Raw genomic sequence first — 19,626 nt, forward strand, 5'->3', positions numbered from 1 at the left:
ACTTCAATTCTGTTCGGAATAATGAGATATTCTACCACCCTCACACCGACTTCTAAGTTCACCTTCTCCCAGTCCCCTTGGGATCAGGAAGAGCAGGTGGCTGAGTGAGAAACATGTTATGGAGGATGAGTGGAGAGTCAGAACTGGAAGGTATGAATGGTATTTCAGGGGCTCAGACACAGGGGACAATACCAGCAATGAGGCACTAGAAGAGTTAAAAGTAGGAGGAGGATCAATTAAGAGTATTTTAAGCACCCTGTCACCACAGTATGTAGGTGTCAACCCCCAGGATTAGGTGTCCAGGTTTCCCCACAAAATCCCCCTCACATGCACAATTTGAGCCTGTGTTCGTAATTTTCATTCTTAAGGCTATGACCACCAAGATCTAACACAATGGAATATAGTTACTAGCCACCTTTGCCATCCCAGGAACACATTATGAAGCAAAGTTATCACTGAACAAAACAAACAACCCAAAGGAGTACTCTGAGGAAGGAAGAGGTTTATAGAGATGTAAACTATTTATTTATTGTCTTTCACAGAGATGGTTTTATTTACCTTAGGAACAAGATACTGTTCATCGGTGCAGGCTAACATGTAGGCTTCTGCCCGACCCAGCTCGCTCTGAGGAAAATGAGCGTTCATTTCATCACCATCAAAATCAGCATTGTAGGCTTTGCAGTTGGCATAGTGAAGCCTCAGCACCTTTTCTCCTGGCAGGATTCTGGCCCGGTGGGCTTGGATGGAGGGTCTGTGAAGGGTGGGCTGACGGTTCAGTAAGAGGACATCTCCATTTTTAACATGGCGGCATACCTATGAGAGAGATTTAATACAGTTCATCTGTTTATAAAGCATACCAGTCTCTCATCAGAAAGACAATTTTAAACCTATGTGCACAGTCTAAAGCAGTTTTTCCCTCTAGAATTTTCATTCTGTGGACCTCCTTTGTAAGGGTATCAGGTCCAGTACACTTACCTCCTCAACCACTCTGTTCCCCACTAGACCACATTCCAAGACTCTACAGAAACCAGAATTAGTTCCCCATGTTATCAAACCAGTTCAGCATTCCAGGTAAGATACAATCCCTCCTCTCCCTTCACAGTATGGTTATCGAAGACTTTAGCAGAATACTAAAAAGGAAACCTTTAAAATTCTGCCATGTGAGGGGAGGGAAAAAAAAAAAATCATTTACCTGGTTCCCTCTGAATTGGTTCAATAAGAGGGAGTACTGTAATTCCAATATCAGACATCCTAGAATAAGACAGCATGGTCAAGTGGATGGAGCACAGGACCAGAGCCCAGGGACTCCTAAATTCTAATTTCAGTTTTGACACCAGCTTGCCATTTGATCTGGACCACAACACCTCACCTCACTGTACCTCAGTTTCCCTTTCAATAGAACAGGTGCTAGAATACTTAACTACTTTGCAGTGCTATTGTGATTATTTAAATTGTTTGTACAAATGCTTTAAGCACATAAAACATTTAGCATTTGTTTAGTATTTTATTCTAAGGCATCCACAGCCTGAGCAGTTGCAGCAAACTTTCCAGGCATCAAACAAATCTCTTTAAGAGGCTGAGCTTGGCATCTTTCTATGCTGAGTGCTCTCCACAGTCTGGTTAGCGGATGCATTCAGCACATATTTTACTAGTGAACTCAATTTTAATGTTTGCTTTGCAGGTCACTTACAATCTAAAAACAAAAAGAATAGGAAATGTTAAGTAACATGACTCCAACAGTCCTTAGAGAGAGGGAATCTATGATTGCTGGAATTCCCCAGCCCTCAGAGATGATTCAATGGCCAGAATAACCAAAAGTTTCCAAGAAGATACTTCAACTCTGACTCAGTGGTTCCATGTGAATATTTGGCAAGTGCTCTAAGTACCACTTTATGTCACAGGCCCATTAAGCGTGCTGGGTTGTTTTCTTTCTACCCTTCTCTGTGGAACGTTAGACTGGACGTTCCGACAGCCACTGATGTTATATAATTTCAGGTTTATAAAAGTGCAGATATTGCTGTAATGTAAAGTATATTCATTATTGTCCTCCCCTGGAGCACACCGTGGAAATGCCTCAAATGTTCACAACTGTTACCAAACCGCAAACGATTGAGCACTGCCCTTTCTAGCCCAAAATAGGCAGCTCTCCTGCTTCTGTTCACTGAATAAATATCACAGTGAAGGCTTTTTTGTAAGGCTTCTGTAGGATTTGTTTTGGATGAGACAAGAAGTTCACATCAAGGTTAGCCCTTACCTACCTCCAAAAGTGTATGCAACAGGAGAGAAAGTTTATTTATAGATCTGGGGGGAGATGTAAGGGAGCTGTAATTGTCTGCCAGTCTTCCAAGTGGTTCACTATTTAAAGACATTTCTAGAGTATTTTAGTTCACTCAGAACTGACCATATTCTATACAATCTATGGTATTTATATGGCCCCCTTTACTGTCATATCTGAGCACCTCACAGTCTTAAAACACATTTTTCCTCACAACACCCCTGTGAGGTAGGGCAGTGCTATTCTCCCCCTTTTACAGGGGGAAGCTTAAGTACAGAAACACTATGTCTAAGGCTACGATTTAGTGATGGGTGTTTTTAGTAAAAGTCACAGACAGGTCACGGGCAATAAACAAAATGTCAGGGCCAGTGACCTGTCTGTGACTTTTACTAAAAATATCCCTAACTAAATCTTAGGTGCTGGGGGAGAGGGGGCGCTCTGAGGAGGGGGGCGTCCCAGCAACCCGCTGCCGCTCCTCTCGGGGACCTGCCGCCGCTGCTACTGTTGGGGTCGGGGGTGGAAGGGGGCCAGGTATGCTGCTGTTGCTGCCCCTGGACCGCTGCTCCAGGGCAGCACCTGGGACCAGCTGCCTGGGGCCGCCAGAGCAGCAGCTGGCCCCGGTGCCACCCCAGCTGCTCGGGCAGCCCTGGGGTCAGCCGCACCAGCTGCTGCAGCTGTCACGGAGGTCCTGGCAAGTCACGGAATCCGTGACTTCCGTGAAAGACTTGCAGCCTTAACAATGTCACTTGCCCCAGGTCTCACAGGGAGTCTGCGGCAGCCCAGGAAATTGAACTCGGCTCCCCTGGTACAAGAGCCACCACCCAAGCCTAATGCTATGCACCAGGTTATACTACACAAAGCAACCAAATATGACACCAGAAGAAAATGTAAGCATCCATCATGAAGGAGGAGATACACGGACAGGTGTACATCTGACCTGAGTGTATTCCCATCTGCTTTTAGGTCAGCCAGACTAGCCAGTGGTAGTAGCAGCATCACTTTGCATCACTGTTTAGGATTCAGCTTGAGATTTCTTGAAGATCTACAACTTGGCCCAAAGGCTGCTTTCTGGAGGTGGATATTACTGTCTATGTGGCAAAGGTACTGCTCTTCGTATTTGCAACAATCTACCTTGCTTCTGTTTTAAAAATACCTCTACGTTCAAGAACATTATACGAGCTCTTAGAATCTTAAGGACTTTCATGAATTAAGAGAGCCATTCTATAATACAAGTTCCCAAACAATGGTATTCTGAGATTCCCCAACTCTATTTAGGATAGAAGACTTTCTAGTATAAATGTGGTGATCCTGGTTTCAGTCTTTCATAGCTTCAGTCGAATAAGCTATTCAGCTAACGTTGAGAAAAAGCTTAAATTTCAGGCCCGAATTCACAGGTGTTCTTTTGCCACTTCCAACACAGCAGAAAAGAGCCAATTTCAAAGCATGCCCAAGGTAAAATCTGAGGGAATCAAAGAAAATGCTGGTTTAGATACTCAGGCATGAAAGCCATTTCCTAGAAATATTGGCAGATATGATGTATCCTGTTCAAATATTTGTCTCCCATTTCAATATAGGTGCTAACAGCTGCTCCTTTTGCAAGTTTTCTTCTGAAAAGGGCAGGAACATCAGTTACAGGATTGCATATCAAAGGTGAGATGGACATCAGAGGCAACAGCTCAAACATCACATTTATGTAACAGTAACCTGAAATGTAGAAAGCGGCGCTTTGGTTTGGGAGCTAAGAATTCCTGAGCACTAATTCCTGCTCTGAAAGTGACCCTCCTCTGACGAGGCTTATTATCTCTTTGCACCCCAGCTTTCCTACCTCGAAAACGGGGATAATACTAAGACTTCACAGCAGGGTGGAAAGATTTAAATCAAAAGGTGATTTAAAAATGGTGATTTAATCCAGCAAACAGGATATCTTATTTTGAATTTGTACCTTTCAGTTATTTTCTGAAAGAAAGGTTCATTCTCATGTAATGGTTATACCAACCAAACATGTTGCAACCAAATGTAGCCTCTACACTGAATTTAGTGCTTCTTTGTATCCTCCTAGTTAGCACATTATACCCCCACAAAATGTATTTAAGCAATTATATAGTTTAGCATACATTTATTCAGATTCTTAATTTTAAATTCATTCAAAATTATTTTTATTTAAATAAGCTAACTTAAATGTGCTGGATACATAAGAAAAAAGTTTATCAAAACATATTTAGCATTTAAAACCGATTTAACAAACAATAGTAGTATTAACTGCAGCTAGGAAATTGATGGATTTGTTCCCGGTCACCATGGGCCAGATTTTTCAAATGTATTCAGCTGCCTAATGTTGTAGATGGCGTTATAACAGGTTGGTCTGTCCCCTGAGAACGGTAGTAAGGATCACGGCCAGTCACACTCTGTTCATGACATAGCCCCTGTAAAGAAAAAGGTGATCAAGGAAAAAGAAGAGTAGCTGGGGAATGGGAGCCAGGTGCTAAGGCAGCTACCTCCTGAACATGATAAAACCAGGTTCTCAACTCCCAAGCCGTTTCTCAAATTTGAATGAACTAGAATGAAGGAATATTCTTTCTGCACTTAGCTCGCTACGCTGAAATCAAAAGTACTGAATATGAAGTCAGCATTTGCTCCACTGTAAAGATTGAAAATAATGCAATACAAGACATTATGATATATTTATAAAGCTTGAGTTGAAGATAAAGATGTTTTCTCTATGGTTTTATATATATTTTAAAAAGCAGTACCATTTAACCCATTCAAATTTGAGAACTCATGTATGCATCATTTTTAATTTATTTAAATGAAGCAGCATTTAAAAAAAATATTTAAATTGATTTTCACAGCTTATAGTAAGCTTAGATTTTTAGGCTGCCAGTTTCAAATTTAATTTTAAACAGGTTTATTTTTAAAAAGAAAAACTACTTGATTTAAATTAAAGAAATCTGATATCTGATTTTTTTTTAAATCAGGTTTTTATTCACCCTACTTCGTAACAACATGGTGAAGGTTTATTTTAGGTCTATGAAGGTCTTTGAGCTAACTGGACACACTGAAATGCTAAGTATTAAATACTACTATCTTATCAGCACAGCAACCTCTGTCAAAAACATGTCGGTAGAAGTAAAAGGTATCAAAATAAAAACATTCACCACTTGTACAACATTTTTCATCCAAGTAGGTAACTATCCTTTGTTAACATTAAGCCTCAGCAGTTGTGAGGTAGGGAAATATTATATGAATTTTACATATGGGTTGAACTGTGGCATAGTGAAGCTAAGTGACTTAGATAAGATCGGACAGTGAGCAGCAGAGCTGAGATTCGAAGACAAGAGGCCCAGTTTTGGACTCTAACAGCTAGACAACACTGTCTATATCATACCACTACTGCCTGGCCTGAGCTAGCTCTGCTAAAAATTGCAGTGTAGCAAGGGTAGTGGATTGAGCTAGCTACCTGAGTGCATACCCAGTGGTCTGGGCGGGTACTTACTTGGGTGCCTAGCCTGAGCCGCCACCTGTGCTACCCTGGTTACACTGCAGGAGCTGGGAATCACATCTCTCAGCTGAAATGGAGACCTAACCATAGAATAGTCTGTTCTCTGTATGTGTGTGTGTATATATCTTCTCACTATATGTTCCATTCTATGCATCCAATGAAGTGAGCTGTAGCCCACAAAAGCTTATGCTCAAATAAATTTGTTAGTCTAAGGTGCCACAAGTACTCCTGTTCTTCCAACCATAGAAGCAACTCATTTTCCTGACAAAACAAGATATCCAATCACAGAATATCAGAGTTGGAAGGGACCTCAGGAGATCAACTAGTCCAACCCTCTGCTCAAAGCAGGATCAATCCCCAATTTTTTTTGCTCCAGATCCCTAAATGGCCCCCTCAAGGATTGAACTCCCTACTTTTGTTCTTCCCTCCTCCCTTTACACTCAGCTGAGCACAAAGAGGTGCACAACTCACCCACAAAGAATTGGAAACAATATATGCACATTTAGGACAGTCTAAAATGAAGACTTACTATCTGTGGAAAAAAACATGGAAAAAAGACATGCTGTACAGCTTTGGTCACTAGGCCAGTGACGCTGGAGCAACGAAACAGCTTCCTCTAAGCATCTCTCAAACATTAAGTTAATGTATCCTTTCAAACAACCTTGTTAAGTGTTATCCCCATTTTACAGATGGGAAACTAAGGGACAAAGGGGACGTGGTTCACCCTACCTCAAAGTCTGAAGGAGCTTGCCACTGAAATCAGACTTTCAAATTTGTGTTTTAACAAGGCCATGCTTCCTCTCACTTGCTACTCTGATGGCAGTCTCAGCACAGGACATGGTTTGAATGTGCCAGGAGGCTGAATTCCCCTCTTGCCACTAGAGGTGGTCTTTCGAGGTCACAAGCTGAGTCATATCATTAGAACAAGAGAAGACTACTGCACTATTGCTGCTTGTGCTATATCTATTTTATGGGTATGCAGAACTACAGTTGTCAGGACTGTCAGCATGGTACCTTGACATTTAATATTAAAGTATAACAAAGAAAAGGATGAAAAAAAAACAGTTTCAGGACTAAAAGAAAAATGTATCTCGATAGCTAAATCCACCCAGACCTCCAAGAGAAGCAGCATTCGTTACCTTTACAGGATTGGGAAGTCATATGCAAACACCAAGAATTCAAGTGAAATGCAGGAAGGAAAAATTCCCTGAACCTAGAAGTTGTTCATTTCTCCTCAGACATCCACATGAGCTTCTCTAGCCACCAGATGAAAAGGTGAGGTACCTGGAACATTGTCCCAGCTTCACTTTGTAACTGGCTTCAACAGCCCCCACCTCCAAAAAACTCTTTACCCTACTGGGTTGGGTTTGCACAGTACTCACAATTTTCATTCCTGGTTTTGGGACTCCAGTGGAAGGAGTGAGGAGCTGCTTAGCTATGGCTTCCCTCTGGGTCTGGCTGGTTGCACTCAACACCGTACGTGACCTGTCTTCATTAACAACCATGGAGGCACCAGGGTGAACATTTGGACCATTTATGACAGCCTGCCTCAGTTCTTTGACATTCCACGGAGTTACTGGCTGAGGGTAAGTCAATTTGGTAGCAAATACCTAACCGGGAAGAAAAACAGACACAATGATCAATGAACAAGGTACTGCTGAACAGCAGCCAGTCGACAGACAGACGAGTTTTTATTTCCAAAAGGTGCTGAGCACTTGGAAGAAAGATGAGGAGTATCCCAGCCATTTCTCCTATCTGCATCCTAACCCATATTATAATCCGCACACCCTCTTCAGGCCCCAAAATACTGTTACCATCTCCTTGCAATCTATGATATACACCTTTGATTTACCAAAAGGCATGAGGACAGATCCAACATATGACTTTTCATTTAAGTTTTGTTTAAATCTCCTTATATCAGGAAATATTTTTACAAGTATCAGTAGCCTTCTAAATAAACCATTTATTTATAATTTTCTTTTAGCTCTAATAAATAATCAAACTAAGTCATTTTTTCCTAGCCACATATCAGTCAGTGCAAAACAAAATAATTGGGTGCTGGATTTAGGTTTAAAAATGGTACTAGCGACTCAGAATGACAACTCTAGAACCACACATGAATGCAAACTAAGACGAAAAATGAAATCCAGAAATATCACAGTGACAAACTACAACCCATGCAGCATCTTTGGGGACCATTGTATTTAATTTATAAATAGCTTATATAGCGTTGTGTTCTTCTCCATGGGGAAGAGTTATTATAACTCTGTGCTGGAATTAAAACCAGGGGAGACTGATTAATCCTGTGATAGTAAACAAGTCCGGAGAAGCACCACCTCTTGGTTGGTTTGCTTATACTAGTTCAAGCTGGGTTTCCCAGAGACTAGGAAAATAAATACAGGGCTTCTGGTATAAAAGGATGAGCCTGAACTGACTTATGGTCTTCCTTTCAGCAAATGGACAGGACCTTCTGTCCAAGGAAAGGCTCTGCCTCTTGCTGCAGTGCTGGAAGGGACGTGGGCCTACCAGACCTCGCACGTGAAATATGGGCGATTTCTGGTGAATGTGTGTAGGAAACATTGTAGGCTTTTTTAAATATATATTTATTGTTACACATCTATGTGCTTTCCTCTGTTAAGAATAAATGTACTCTGCTGAGTCACAGTTGTGTGGTAACTTGTATGTGCTGGCAATACACTGTTCATAGCCCAGAGAGAGAAAGCAACACATAGGAGTTGGCCTCTAGGCAGACTGACTTGCTGGGGATATCAGTGTACAGCAGGGCACTGTACAGCCTTAAAAACACTGTTCAGAAGGCAGTGGGCACACAGTTCCCTGCCCCCAATCAGGTGACAGCTGAAGGTCTGAAGTCCTGACTGGGTGCCCCTAGAGAGGACCCCAAAAGGTGGTATGCAGGTGCAATTACCCCAAAACTGTGATAATTGCCATATTAAAGAATTTTCACTTCTAACAAATATATTTCTGTTCCTTCTTTGTGGTTTTACTATGATAAATGGGAAAATTTGTTCCTTCTCTGTTTTCCCCCTGAAGACAAGTAGAAAAATCCATTAACTATATATACACATACACAAGAACAGAAATCATGATTTTATTTTCCAAAAGCTAACAGCTGATGACAAAAGAAAAAAAATACATCAGTCACAGATCCATGAGTCTTAGACAGCGAAATGGAAAAGACGTTATAAGAACAGCTCAAGTCTCTAAGCTAATTAAACTCCACAAGCCGGAGCAAGGGAAATGTGATTGAAGTAAAAAAAAAAAATTTTTTTTAACAAATCACAGTAACACCCTTCCCTATAGACCTTGTTGCACAGGCTGAGAATTCCAGCCACAGTAATTAGCAGAACATTCAGGTCTTCAGAAGTGCCAGCAAGAGCTTCCCTTCAGTGTAGTTCTCTCTTTTGGGAGGAAACTGCAAGTCACTAGGGAAGGAATTAAGGCAGCTTTGCACCAGTGACTCATCACACTACCTTTACCCAAAGCTTGGCACAGGCTGCTGCGATGTTACAAAATGCAACATGCAAAGACCAGGAATAGGAAAATGGGAGCCGAGCTCTACTTAAAGCGTTCAGTGGTTGTCAAGCTCTGATGACCCAATTCAGACCCTCCTCCTTCCAATCTCTTTCCCAGAGGCAATATTTAGTATAATAACTGGCAAATTTTCTGGTCTTCAACTATCTTTTTATTTTCCAAGCGGTAGCCCTGTTTGCCGCTTTTACAGATCCAGACTAAGAGTCCTGTGGCACCTTATAGACTAACAGACGTACTGAAGCATGAGCTTTCATGGGTGAATACTCACTTTGTCGGATGCATGTCAGTAATTAGCAGACATGCATCTGACAAAGTGGGTATTCACCCACAAAAACTCATGCGCCAATACGTCTGTTAGTCTATAAAGTGCCACAGGACTCTTTGTATCTTTTTATTAACACAGATGTAACAATCAGATTACATGTAAGGGGAATCTGCTTTGCAGGATAATGGAGATACTGTGAGAATCAGGGACTGTGGGGTAAGAGACTGGATCAGTCAGTGAATATACAAATTTAAAATTGGTAACTTCATTGTCAAATATGCTACACTGCAATCCCACCTACAGGCTTGTCCTAACATACCTAATACTTTATTTTTCCTTACCATAGGAATACCAATCTCATTGGTAGCAATGTACATGTCAGGGCAGATGACTGACCGAGCAGCGTAATCCACACGTTTTCCCATCATGTGCTTGCGGAACAGTCCTTCCTTTTTCTCCAGTATCTTTGAAAGTGGAAATTAAAAGAATGATGAAACAAAAAAGTGCAGATGTTACAAATATACTGTATCAAAGTATCCAACGAGTCATTCAAACTCACTAGATACTATAGTGATGAGTGCCATGGAAATGCGTACAAATTAAACACAACTACTTCACTTTTCATACTTATTCCCTTTGTGCTTCTCTCTACAGCCGTCTCTTACCACACAAAGTCTAGTGAAGTCTGTTTGAGACTCCCTTGACTCTCACCTGACGGATACCAGGATATTTTTCTGTCATTAGTTTGTCCATGTCACTGTCGAACACAATATTGACATGGCTCTGAAGACGAATCCAAATGTTGTACAGTTTATCTGCAGTGCTCTGCCCTGAGATCATAGCCAGGACTGAACGATCCAGTGATTCCAATGGCTCATCTGTCACCTGTGGAAACGTACGAGAACCAGGATTTAAAAAATTCAATTCCTGTTTTACCAGCCTTGTGTTTATAGCATTAAGCTCTCAAAGGAAATCACAGCTGAAAAGTGGCTCATTTTTGTCCATCTGATTAAATCTAAGAAACATAATGAATCATTAACAAGATACATGTTACTTTTAGATTATCTCAACATACTGTGTTAGGCTGTTCTGTTATGAAACCTCAAAAATTAAACAGGGTCAGGCCTTGTTAGCCCCTGGATAGGAGACTTCCAAAGAAAACAATATGTAACACACAGTGATAGGGATTAAATAGTTGGTAACTAAATAGGTGACAGTCTCCCATCCGAGTCAGCATTGAGTGAGTGACCCAGCAAGATGCTAGGAGCCACTGTACTGCTGGGAGACACCATCTTTTGGATAAAAATAATCCAAAATCCTAATTTCTCACAATCATTAAAAACTCTACGCCATTTTTTCATAAGAGGTATTACAGTCTGTGCCATGGCCAATTTCCAAACATAGTTAATTGCATGCCTATCTCAAGCAGTTTCAAATAGCTGAAGATAAAGCTCCACCTAGTGGTGAAACTCCAAGTGATTAAAATAATTTACAATGCCTTCCGTGAGGTTATTGTAATGAATGTAAATCAAAAGGAGTATTTAGTTTAGCTGATGCCAAGCATCTGTGTCAAAGAGACATCATAACATACAGCAACCCTGGACTATATATCTGGAGAGAGGCACTCAATTGGATTACAGTTTATTTCTAGTCCTACTTTTTTTTAGGTTTAGCATGTTTTGAACTGGAATTGGGGAATTCCTCTGCTAGCTAAAAGGTGCAACTATTTCTTATCTGAGGATGAGAAACACAGAACATGTTTGACAGAGACCCAGGACTGTAATTTACCATATGTTTGTACAGCACCTAGCTTAACAGGGACTGACCTAGTTAAGGCCTGTAAGTGCTACCTCAATCTAAATGTTAAAAAATATAAATCATAATAATAGAAGTAAAATATTTGGATGCCACTCCACAGTCAGGAGTGCAACCATAAAGGAGAGTACTTAAATCTGGGGGAGAAAGGCCCCTATGCAAGTGTTGGGCATACCCTGATTGCAGCTAAAGTGGCTCATATGTTAAATTCAGAAATCCTCAGTACAGGGCTTCCCCAGCATTCCCCTGGCAGCTCTCAATATGATCCAACTGGGAAATGACGTGGGTCTGGATGTTTCAGAGGATTGGTGACTGGATATGGAGCTTTCCACTTCTAGTTCACTCATGTGAAAACAGCTTAGGTCAGCAGTGACTGAACATTGTTACCAACTAACTGCTATTTTGTGGCCCGAGTGAATTAGTTGATGCCAGCCTAGCTACTAATGGGAAGTACTCACCTTAGCCTCAGAAGCTGAATTGCCCCTTACCCACAGTGGTAATCCCACTTCCTGCATCTCAGCAAGGACATATGTTCAGAGTAGAATGGCAGAAACTTCCACTTTGGTGGTCTGTGCTGTACCAACCCAGTGAACAGAGGACTTCACTCTCCAGTGCTAGTTGCCCATTCTCTCTTACACACCAAACATTCACTTTATTAATAAATGCAGAAAAATCAACAATAGAAGTCTGTGAGCAAACTGCTTTCCCCTTGCAGCAGGTGTCCTTGGGACAATAGCATACAAGCCCGGCCAGGTAGAGACCCTCTCCAGTCATAAATGGCCTGCTGACGCACTCTACGATCTTTATTAGAGCAGTTTTAGAATCTTCTTGAATTTTACATTATTTTTTCACTTTGGATACTCAGGTATGCGGCTGCTCTTACCTTCTGGATTTCATTCTCTACAAGCTGTATTGGTTGACTTTGTTCTTGAGCCATGAAAGCCAGAAGCTTCCTTATTAATTGGACATCTTTCATGACAGCCTGCAAGTTCACAGTTTGACCATTTGTAAACATCTGGTCTCCAAGACGATTCACAGGACGATACCTAAGGCAAGTCGTACTCATTATACAGGGATAAAGCCAACAGAAACAATAACCTCCTGCCCATCCCCCTGCCATCTTCATTACATTAGAAATAGCAATGTGAACTATTAGTTCACATGCAACCTTTACAAGCAACATTCTCATGCTGAAAGATCACTCCTCTTACAAGAAATTCCACTGGTACAAACAAGTACATATTATCACACAGTTACTATAGTAATTTGGAACATTACTTGTAAATAGCATTTCAGTCCTTCAATAGTTTTCCCAGGGAACCTGGTGAAAGACATCTTTGATTATTATTATTGGGATTTTTCCTGAATTACATTACTCTAACATTATAACAGAGCAGAACCTATACCCTAGGAGTCTGTATTTCTGACTTTTGCAAACAGTATGTGCCAATAACTAAATTCTACAAAGTTTCACAAGTTTTGTTACCTTGAAGGTGGAACCACAAGGAGATCTAGAAAGAACATATCAGGGCTGAATTCTGAATTCTCATCCACCTCCAGACCAGAGAAAAGGTGATTTAGAAAGAAACCTAAGTAGTACAGAGAAGAGATAAAACTTGAATTAGGTCTGCTGTACTCTAGGCATCCAAACTCACAAATGCATTTGGTGATGGACTAATGGCATTTAACTGGTTTAAAGATCTAGACCAAATGCTAAATACCAATGGCATCCACCACACAAATTAAATTATTTACTAGTCAGTAGTTATTTCTTGTCCTTATGCTATTATAACCTTCAGAGTTTTGTTTTATATATGCATGTCCTTGGGTTCCTATTACTTGCTATAAAAGGGAGGGAGGTTCTGTATTACCAAACGGCCAACTGAAAACACTTCTAATTAGCCTTTGACTTAGCAATATCCTATCTGGTTTGCCACATCTCTCCAAAGAGCCATATGAGCAAATGTCAATGCTGTTTCACAGGATATTATGTTCCACTCCCCCACGTCACTTGGTTTCATTGTGTATACAATATATACTAGACCTGTATTCCATACAAAAAAAAACACACCCCAAAACCCTGTAATAAGAGCACATTTAGGTTGTAAAGTAAAGAAATACCAGATTTTAGGAGGCCTATATAAACTTATTTCTGCATACACATTATGATACAGATTTTAATTTAATCCCCAATTTAGATCATTATGCTGGGCACTGTACAAACAAAGAAAAAAAAATCAATATCTGCCCTGATAAGCTAAAGAAACAAAGATGAAAGGTAGGGGATAGGAATACAACATATAAGCATTGAGAAATCTGAAGTAGCTTTGGTCTAACAACAGTTACCTTCATTTTTCCACAGAGCCACAATGTGGTCTTTGGCAGTGATGGGTGTCAAGTAACCTCTTTTCCCCAACTGAGTCTCATCTATAACTGAGGGGTGAAAAAAAGTTATTTTGATATATTTCCTTTTGATAGTAATTGTGAAAAAGTCAAATTCTGTTTCCACTTAGAGAAAGGAATGGAAAGGAGCAAATCAACAGAAAACACAACTGACTGAGCACCATTCGCTGGCATCTGCAAGGGCGCTTTATTGATGCAACCTATGTCATGGGAAAATCAAGTCAAGTAAACCAACTGCTTTTCAAGTAAAATTAAAATAAAATATGCATGATATGACAGTCATGAAGCTGGTCACAGTCAACAGAATTGAAACAATTAAAGTCAAGTCTGACATATACATTTTAGGAGGTGTGTACAAGTCCAGATTAGTTCAACAGGAAAAATTTACCCTGTGGATTACCATAGGGAAAACGTATCCAACTTCACATGAAAAATTTCCCTTTCTTCAAGTAATAAATACACAGATCTGATACAACAGAGCTACAGATTGCTTGCCTACTTTGGGGCAGAACCAGGATCTGTCAGTCACTGGCAAGGGAATGAATGTCCTGGCTCCAAAAGGTCCCTTCAATTGTGACAGCTTCTACAGCCAGAATTCCATCTTACTTCCTAGAGACCGTAAAAACGAGTCTGGTGGCATCTTAAAGGCTAACAGATTTATTTGGGCATAAGCTTTTGTGGGTAAAAAAACCCACTTCTTCAGATGCATGGAGTGAAAATTACAGATGCAGGCATTATTATACTGACACATGAAGAAAAAGGAGTTACCTCACAAGCGGAGAACCAGTGCTGACAGGGCCAATTCAATCAGGGTGGATTTAGTCCACTCCCAATAACTGATGAGGAGGTGTCAATTCCAGGAGAGAGAAAGTTGCTTTTGTAGTGAGCCAGCCACCCCCAGTCCCTATTCAAGCCCAAATTAATGGTGTTAAATTTGCAAATGAATTTTAGTTCTGCAATTTCTCTTTGAAGTCTGTTTCTGAAGTTTTTTTTCAAGTATAGTTATTTTTAAATCTGTTATAGAATGTCCAGGAAGATTGAAGTGTTCTCCTACTGGCTTTTGTATGTTACCATTCCTGATGCCCGATTTGTGTCCATTTATTCTTTTACGTAGGGACTGTCTGGTTTGGCCAATGTACATGGCAGAAGAGCACTGCTGGCACATGATGGCATATATCACATTAATAGATGTGCAGGTGAAGGAGTTCCTGATGGTGTGGCTGATGTGGTTGGGTCCTCTGATGGTGTCACTAGAGTAGATATGGGGACAAAGTAGGCAACGAGGTTTGTTACAGGGATTGGTTCCTGTGTTAGTGTTTCTGTGTTGTGGCGTGTAGTTGCTGGTGAGTATTTGCTTCAGGTTGGGGGGTTGTCTGTAAGTGAGGACTGGCCTGCCTCCCAAGGTCTGAGAGAGTGAGGGATCGTTTTCCAGGATAGGTCGTAGATCGCTGATGATGTGCTGGAGAGATTTTAGCTGGGGGCTGTATGTGATGGCCAGTGGTGTTCTGTTATTTTCCTTGTTGGGCCTGTCCTGTAGTAAGTGACTTCTGGGTACCCTTCTCACTCTGTCAATCTGTTTCCTCATTTCCCCAGGTGGGTATTGTAGTTTTAAGAATGCTAGAGACTGTTATCTATACAGTGGGGAAAAGAAATCAAACAATATTTTCTCTTACTGCTGAGCATGGGAATAATTTCCCCCAAACAAATTAAACCTGAATCTTAGGATGTCCATTTCTCTATTATGGATGATTGATTCCTTTGTCTCCAGGGTGGGCCAGAGGCATGGACCTTATTACTCAAAAAGAGGAAATTTTCACTAAGCTCACATATTCTTCTTCATACTGGGGCCCACAGATCAGTTTTAATGAGATCCTCACAGTAGTGTGCCTCCTGGGAAGGAAGGTAAGATTGTTCTTTAAACAATGATATCCAGAAGTAAGACAAGTTAGATGTCCTCTGTCTTCCCCCTACAAAGGCACTAAAGCCTGCAGATGACTTCTGCCAAAAATATCATTGGCTAACGACTGGATGACCAATAGGTAGAATTTGGTGAATTTATGTGGCCACCTAGCCCATCTCATTACAGGACATATAAGACTTCTCTGCCATGGGATTGTCTGGGCTCTTAAAGACTGGCCTTTGATGGCTGATAGAAGGAAACATATTTCTTGAATATGCTTTGAGAACGAATGCTATGAAGAAGGTGAGGACTACTTGTCTGGCCTAGAAGTACAATACTGCATCTCATTAGAGAAAGCGCTCAAATTTGGAAACTCACCTGATTAAAGATAGCAGCTACTTTAATGGTTAGAAAGTACAACAATATCATCCACAGGGCATATTGACCAGAATGAGGTCTCAAAGTGATGCTTTACGACCTTGTAGGAATGAAATCTGAGTAGTCACCCAAAGAAAATGTTTAATGTTGGGAATTGCAAAAAACATCCCACAATAACACACACTCTTGAACATGCAGAGAATAACAATGCAGAGCTTTGACACTCGTCCACCCACATTACAGCCCCTTGGAAGGAAGTCATGCTAGTTTCACTTATTTTATCATGGTAGTTAAACCAGGGTCTTTGCACCAGTCAGTAGAATAAGCTGTCTGTTGACATCCTTTTAGTGGCTAAGAAAGGATTAATCACCATATCCATTTTAAACCTGTCTGGTTCTGGACAGAGGATCAGTCTTTCAAGAATAGACCTGCTCTGTGAGAAAAGTATCAGGACGTCCAGTGCTAGGCAAATCAGGGCTGAGAACCAGTCTCTTCAGCCAAAACAGTACAAAAACAGGATCACTGATATTCTTGTCTTTAGTCCTAAGGAGTAGAGGAAAGACATACAGCAGAGGCCATTGCTAACTCTAGAACACTGTGTCACTTCACATCCCTAGTCCTCACAAGTGGAGACACAAACAAGATGCTTTATTGCAGATGCAAAGAGGTCAATCAGCAGCCCACCAAACTAACTAAAAATGAGTGAAGATACCTCCAGGTGCAGGCTCCACTCTGTTTAATACAGCTTCTGTCTTGTAAACCATTCTGCCTTGATGTTCATCTCTGATGTGCAGTGCATACAGAAATAGGAAACTGCTCTTCCTATGAGAGAAGTTTATTTTGTCTGTGGGATTATCGTTTTCTTCCTAGTTTGTTTATGAAAAATCCCAGAGACATGTTGCTTGTTATGACCAGAAAAGACTGTTGTCTATGGAAGGAAGAGAGTTCCAAGACATTGATGAATCACTGAGTTACAGCTGCTAGATGTTTGTGCTTTCTCAGCCTCTCTCTCTCCCTGAAATCAGCAGGGGTGCCAGCTGCTACAGCAACTCAAAAAGCAAAGCCAAATTATTGAGCTGACTTATAAATCAGATATTTGAAATAAAAAGCTGGAATTTTCCTCAGAAAAATCTCTGCAGCACGGAGGGCTGGTTAAGTACAGAAAACTGGAGGGAACTTTAGATCTGGCTGTGCCCCCGAGTTGCAAGCATGCTGAAGTGCCCATTGTAGTTGATCTGTGACCCTTAAGTAAGATGACAAATACAAATATTATACTACTATTTGCACAGAACAAAAATGTGTTTTACTTGCTGGCTCCTCCAAGATGGCCTCTTTGCCAGACTTCTGCTGTACCACAGTGGGGTAGGTTACTGTCAACTTGCTATTGTGCTCTTTCCGTACCTGTGATCTTCTAGATCTTGAAGACAAGCAGGAAAAACAAAAGTTAGTGTAATGGTTTGCAATGTTCGAATGACTATCTATATTACAAGAAACAAATCCACAAGGCTACTTGCTTTCTCTGCACCTAGTCATACTTACTTGCAGTTTGGGCATCTCTTTGAAGTCATATGCAGTTTCCAAAACTGTGCAATCAGTTTACTCCTACACTCACACACGTTTTTTACCTAAAATGGAGAAAAACAAAACCAAACCCAAAAGCCTTAAAAATGATAAAAGTGACAATAAAAGCTACAATTTAAGAAGTGCACACACAAAATAGATTTTATTTCTAATGCTGAATAATAGCAGTTAATTAAATTTGCCTTTATTGATTAAATACATGCCTTAATCACCTAATGTCCCCTTCAACTGAGATTCTCCCAAATTCTCCAGAGACCCAAAGATTCCCCAGATTTTTTTAAATCCACCCTATACGTGGCTAACAATCTTTCAGACAAGAATAAATTGATGGGATACATTTTGGCCAGAGGGATCACTGACTGATGGAAGACACTGCCTGACACCTAACTGGGACTGTATGTGTCTTGTCTTCACAGTGCTCCTGGTACCTGGTGGCTTAGAGAATGGGACAAGAAATTAAATCTCGGACTTTAGGCAGTGTTGACATTAGACTTTTGAAATGTCTTCCCCTTACTGCCTTAGCCCCAGCATGGTTATGCTGATGGTAGCAACAGCAGAAACACTAGTGTAGGGAGAGTACTGGTGTTTTTACCATGTTATGTAACCTGATCATATAAAGTCCTCTGTGAGAACTCACACTGCTGTCAACGGGAGTCCGACATGCAGCAGGATTGCAGGATAAGGCACCTGTAAGCATCCTGTACTTAGGACTGGTAGGAGAATACATCTCAGTCCTCAGAAATAGACAGTGTGTTAGCATTTTAACTGTCACAATAAGGCTTTGCAGGTATCCCCTACCCCCAACTGAGGCCGACAGGCAGTGGGGTGTCAACATTTCCATTACTGCTAGTTTCACTGTCTAATTTTAAACCCAAGACTATGCTAGTGGGTCTCTGAAATCAGAAAGGCTACAAATTTTGAGTCAAAGCTTAAATTGTGTACAAAACAGAAAAAATTTGTGGAGTGGCAGTAAATCTTCAGAATCTGCAGATTTTTCATTCCAAAGGATTTCTGTTGCATAAGAGCTTCATTATAGCAACATTCCTCTCACAAGGAACAAGTGACAAACTCAAGAAAGATAAACATTGTAGGAAAATTACTTTACCTGATTATAGCTATTCTGTGGCTTGTTCACATAGCATATCCTAAGATATTTAGATACATACAAAATATTCTTGACTTCTTAAAAGGACCTGCTACAGCCTCAAGCACATAATATTTGCAAGACGGCTTTAATGACTGTTAGTTTTATCTCATTTACATAATTATTCTCAAAGCACTATCAAATTATTTCCCTTCACACATGCACACAAAATGACACACACACCACAAACAACACTCTTTTGGGATGGTACTAAGTTCTTATTCTGTTATGGATCCAATGGCAGCTCCACTATAAACACTTGGCCACAAGTCACCTTTTTTCCCCCCCTCTAAAGCAGCAACATTCACAACTCTGGGATAAAATCTGGAAGATACCTGACTAAACTACTTATTTAAAGAGGTACACACATGGCAAGCCTGAGATTCCAAGAAAGATCACTTATTCTACTCACATGTGAGCACTGATCTCCTAGTTGATGATTTTGTAGTATTTCATTCACATGACGATTTAACTCTTCTTCGATGTCTAAACCAGATGCATCTGTGTTTTCATCCAAAAACTGAAAGACAGAGGAAGAGAAAATTAGCATCATCACACCATTACAATGCTGCAAACTCAAACAAGGGGATACCTACCCTATTCAGGATGGCCTCAAGATCACAGACCGCATCAAGCAATCCCCTCTCTAAGACTTTCAGCTGGCTAAGCAATAGGTGAACCACAGCTCGAGTACAAGTCAGCAAGTGACAGTTTAAACAAGAACCTCGGATCAGAAGGTATAATTTCTGAAAAGAAAACAAAAATTAGTCTGGTAGATTTAATGGTGTGGAAAATAGAAGAATTGGAGGGAAGT

At 40.7% G+C, this 19,626-nt stretch overlaps 1 protein-coding gene across 3 annotated transcripts in view; it reads right to left on the reverse strand.

The window, feature by feature from the left end:
* Positions 1-19,626, reverse strand: part of POLR1A (RNA polymerase I subunit A) — a 56,128-nt gene that overhangs the window by 33,255 nt on the left and 3,247 nt on the right. For all 3 annotated transcript variants that reach the window (XM_077815977.1, XM_077815976.1, XM_077815978.1), the window contains exons 3-13: positions 19,409-19,558; positions 19,225-19,332; positions 17,627-17,712; positions 17,395-17,504; positions 13,753-13,839; positions 12,893-12,995; positions 12,290-12,452; positions 10,303-10,476; positions 9,933-10,055; positions 7,157-7,384; positions 559-813 (exon numbers count right to left, since the gene is read on the reverse strand). In XM_077815977.1, coding sequence (XP_077672103.1) covers positions 559-813; positions 7,157-7,384; positions 9,933-10,055; positions 10,303-10,476; positions 12,290-12,452; positions 12,893-12,995; positions 13,753-13,839; positions 17,395-17,504; positions 17,627-17,712; positions 19,225-19,332; positions 19,409-19,558 — 1,587 coding nt within the window. The remainder of the gene's footprint in view (positions 1-558; positions 814-7,156; positions 7,385-9,932; positions 10,056-10,302; positions 10,477-12,289; positions 12,453-12,892; positions 12,996-13,752; positions 13,840-17,394; positions 17,505-17,626; positions 17,713-19,224; positions 19,333-19,408; positions 19,559-19,626) is intronic.

The sequence above is a fragment of the Eretmochelys imbricata genome, chromosome 4, assembly GCF_965152235.1.
Source record: "Eretmochelys imbricata isolate rEreImb1 chromosome 4, rEreImb1.hap1, whole genome shotgun sequence".
NCBI lineage: Eukaryota > Metazoa > Chordata > Testudines > Cheloniidae > Eretmochelys > Eretmochelys imbricata.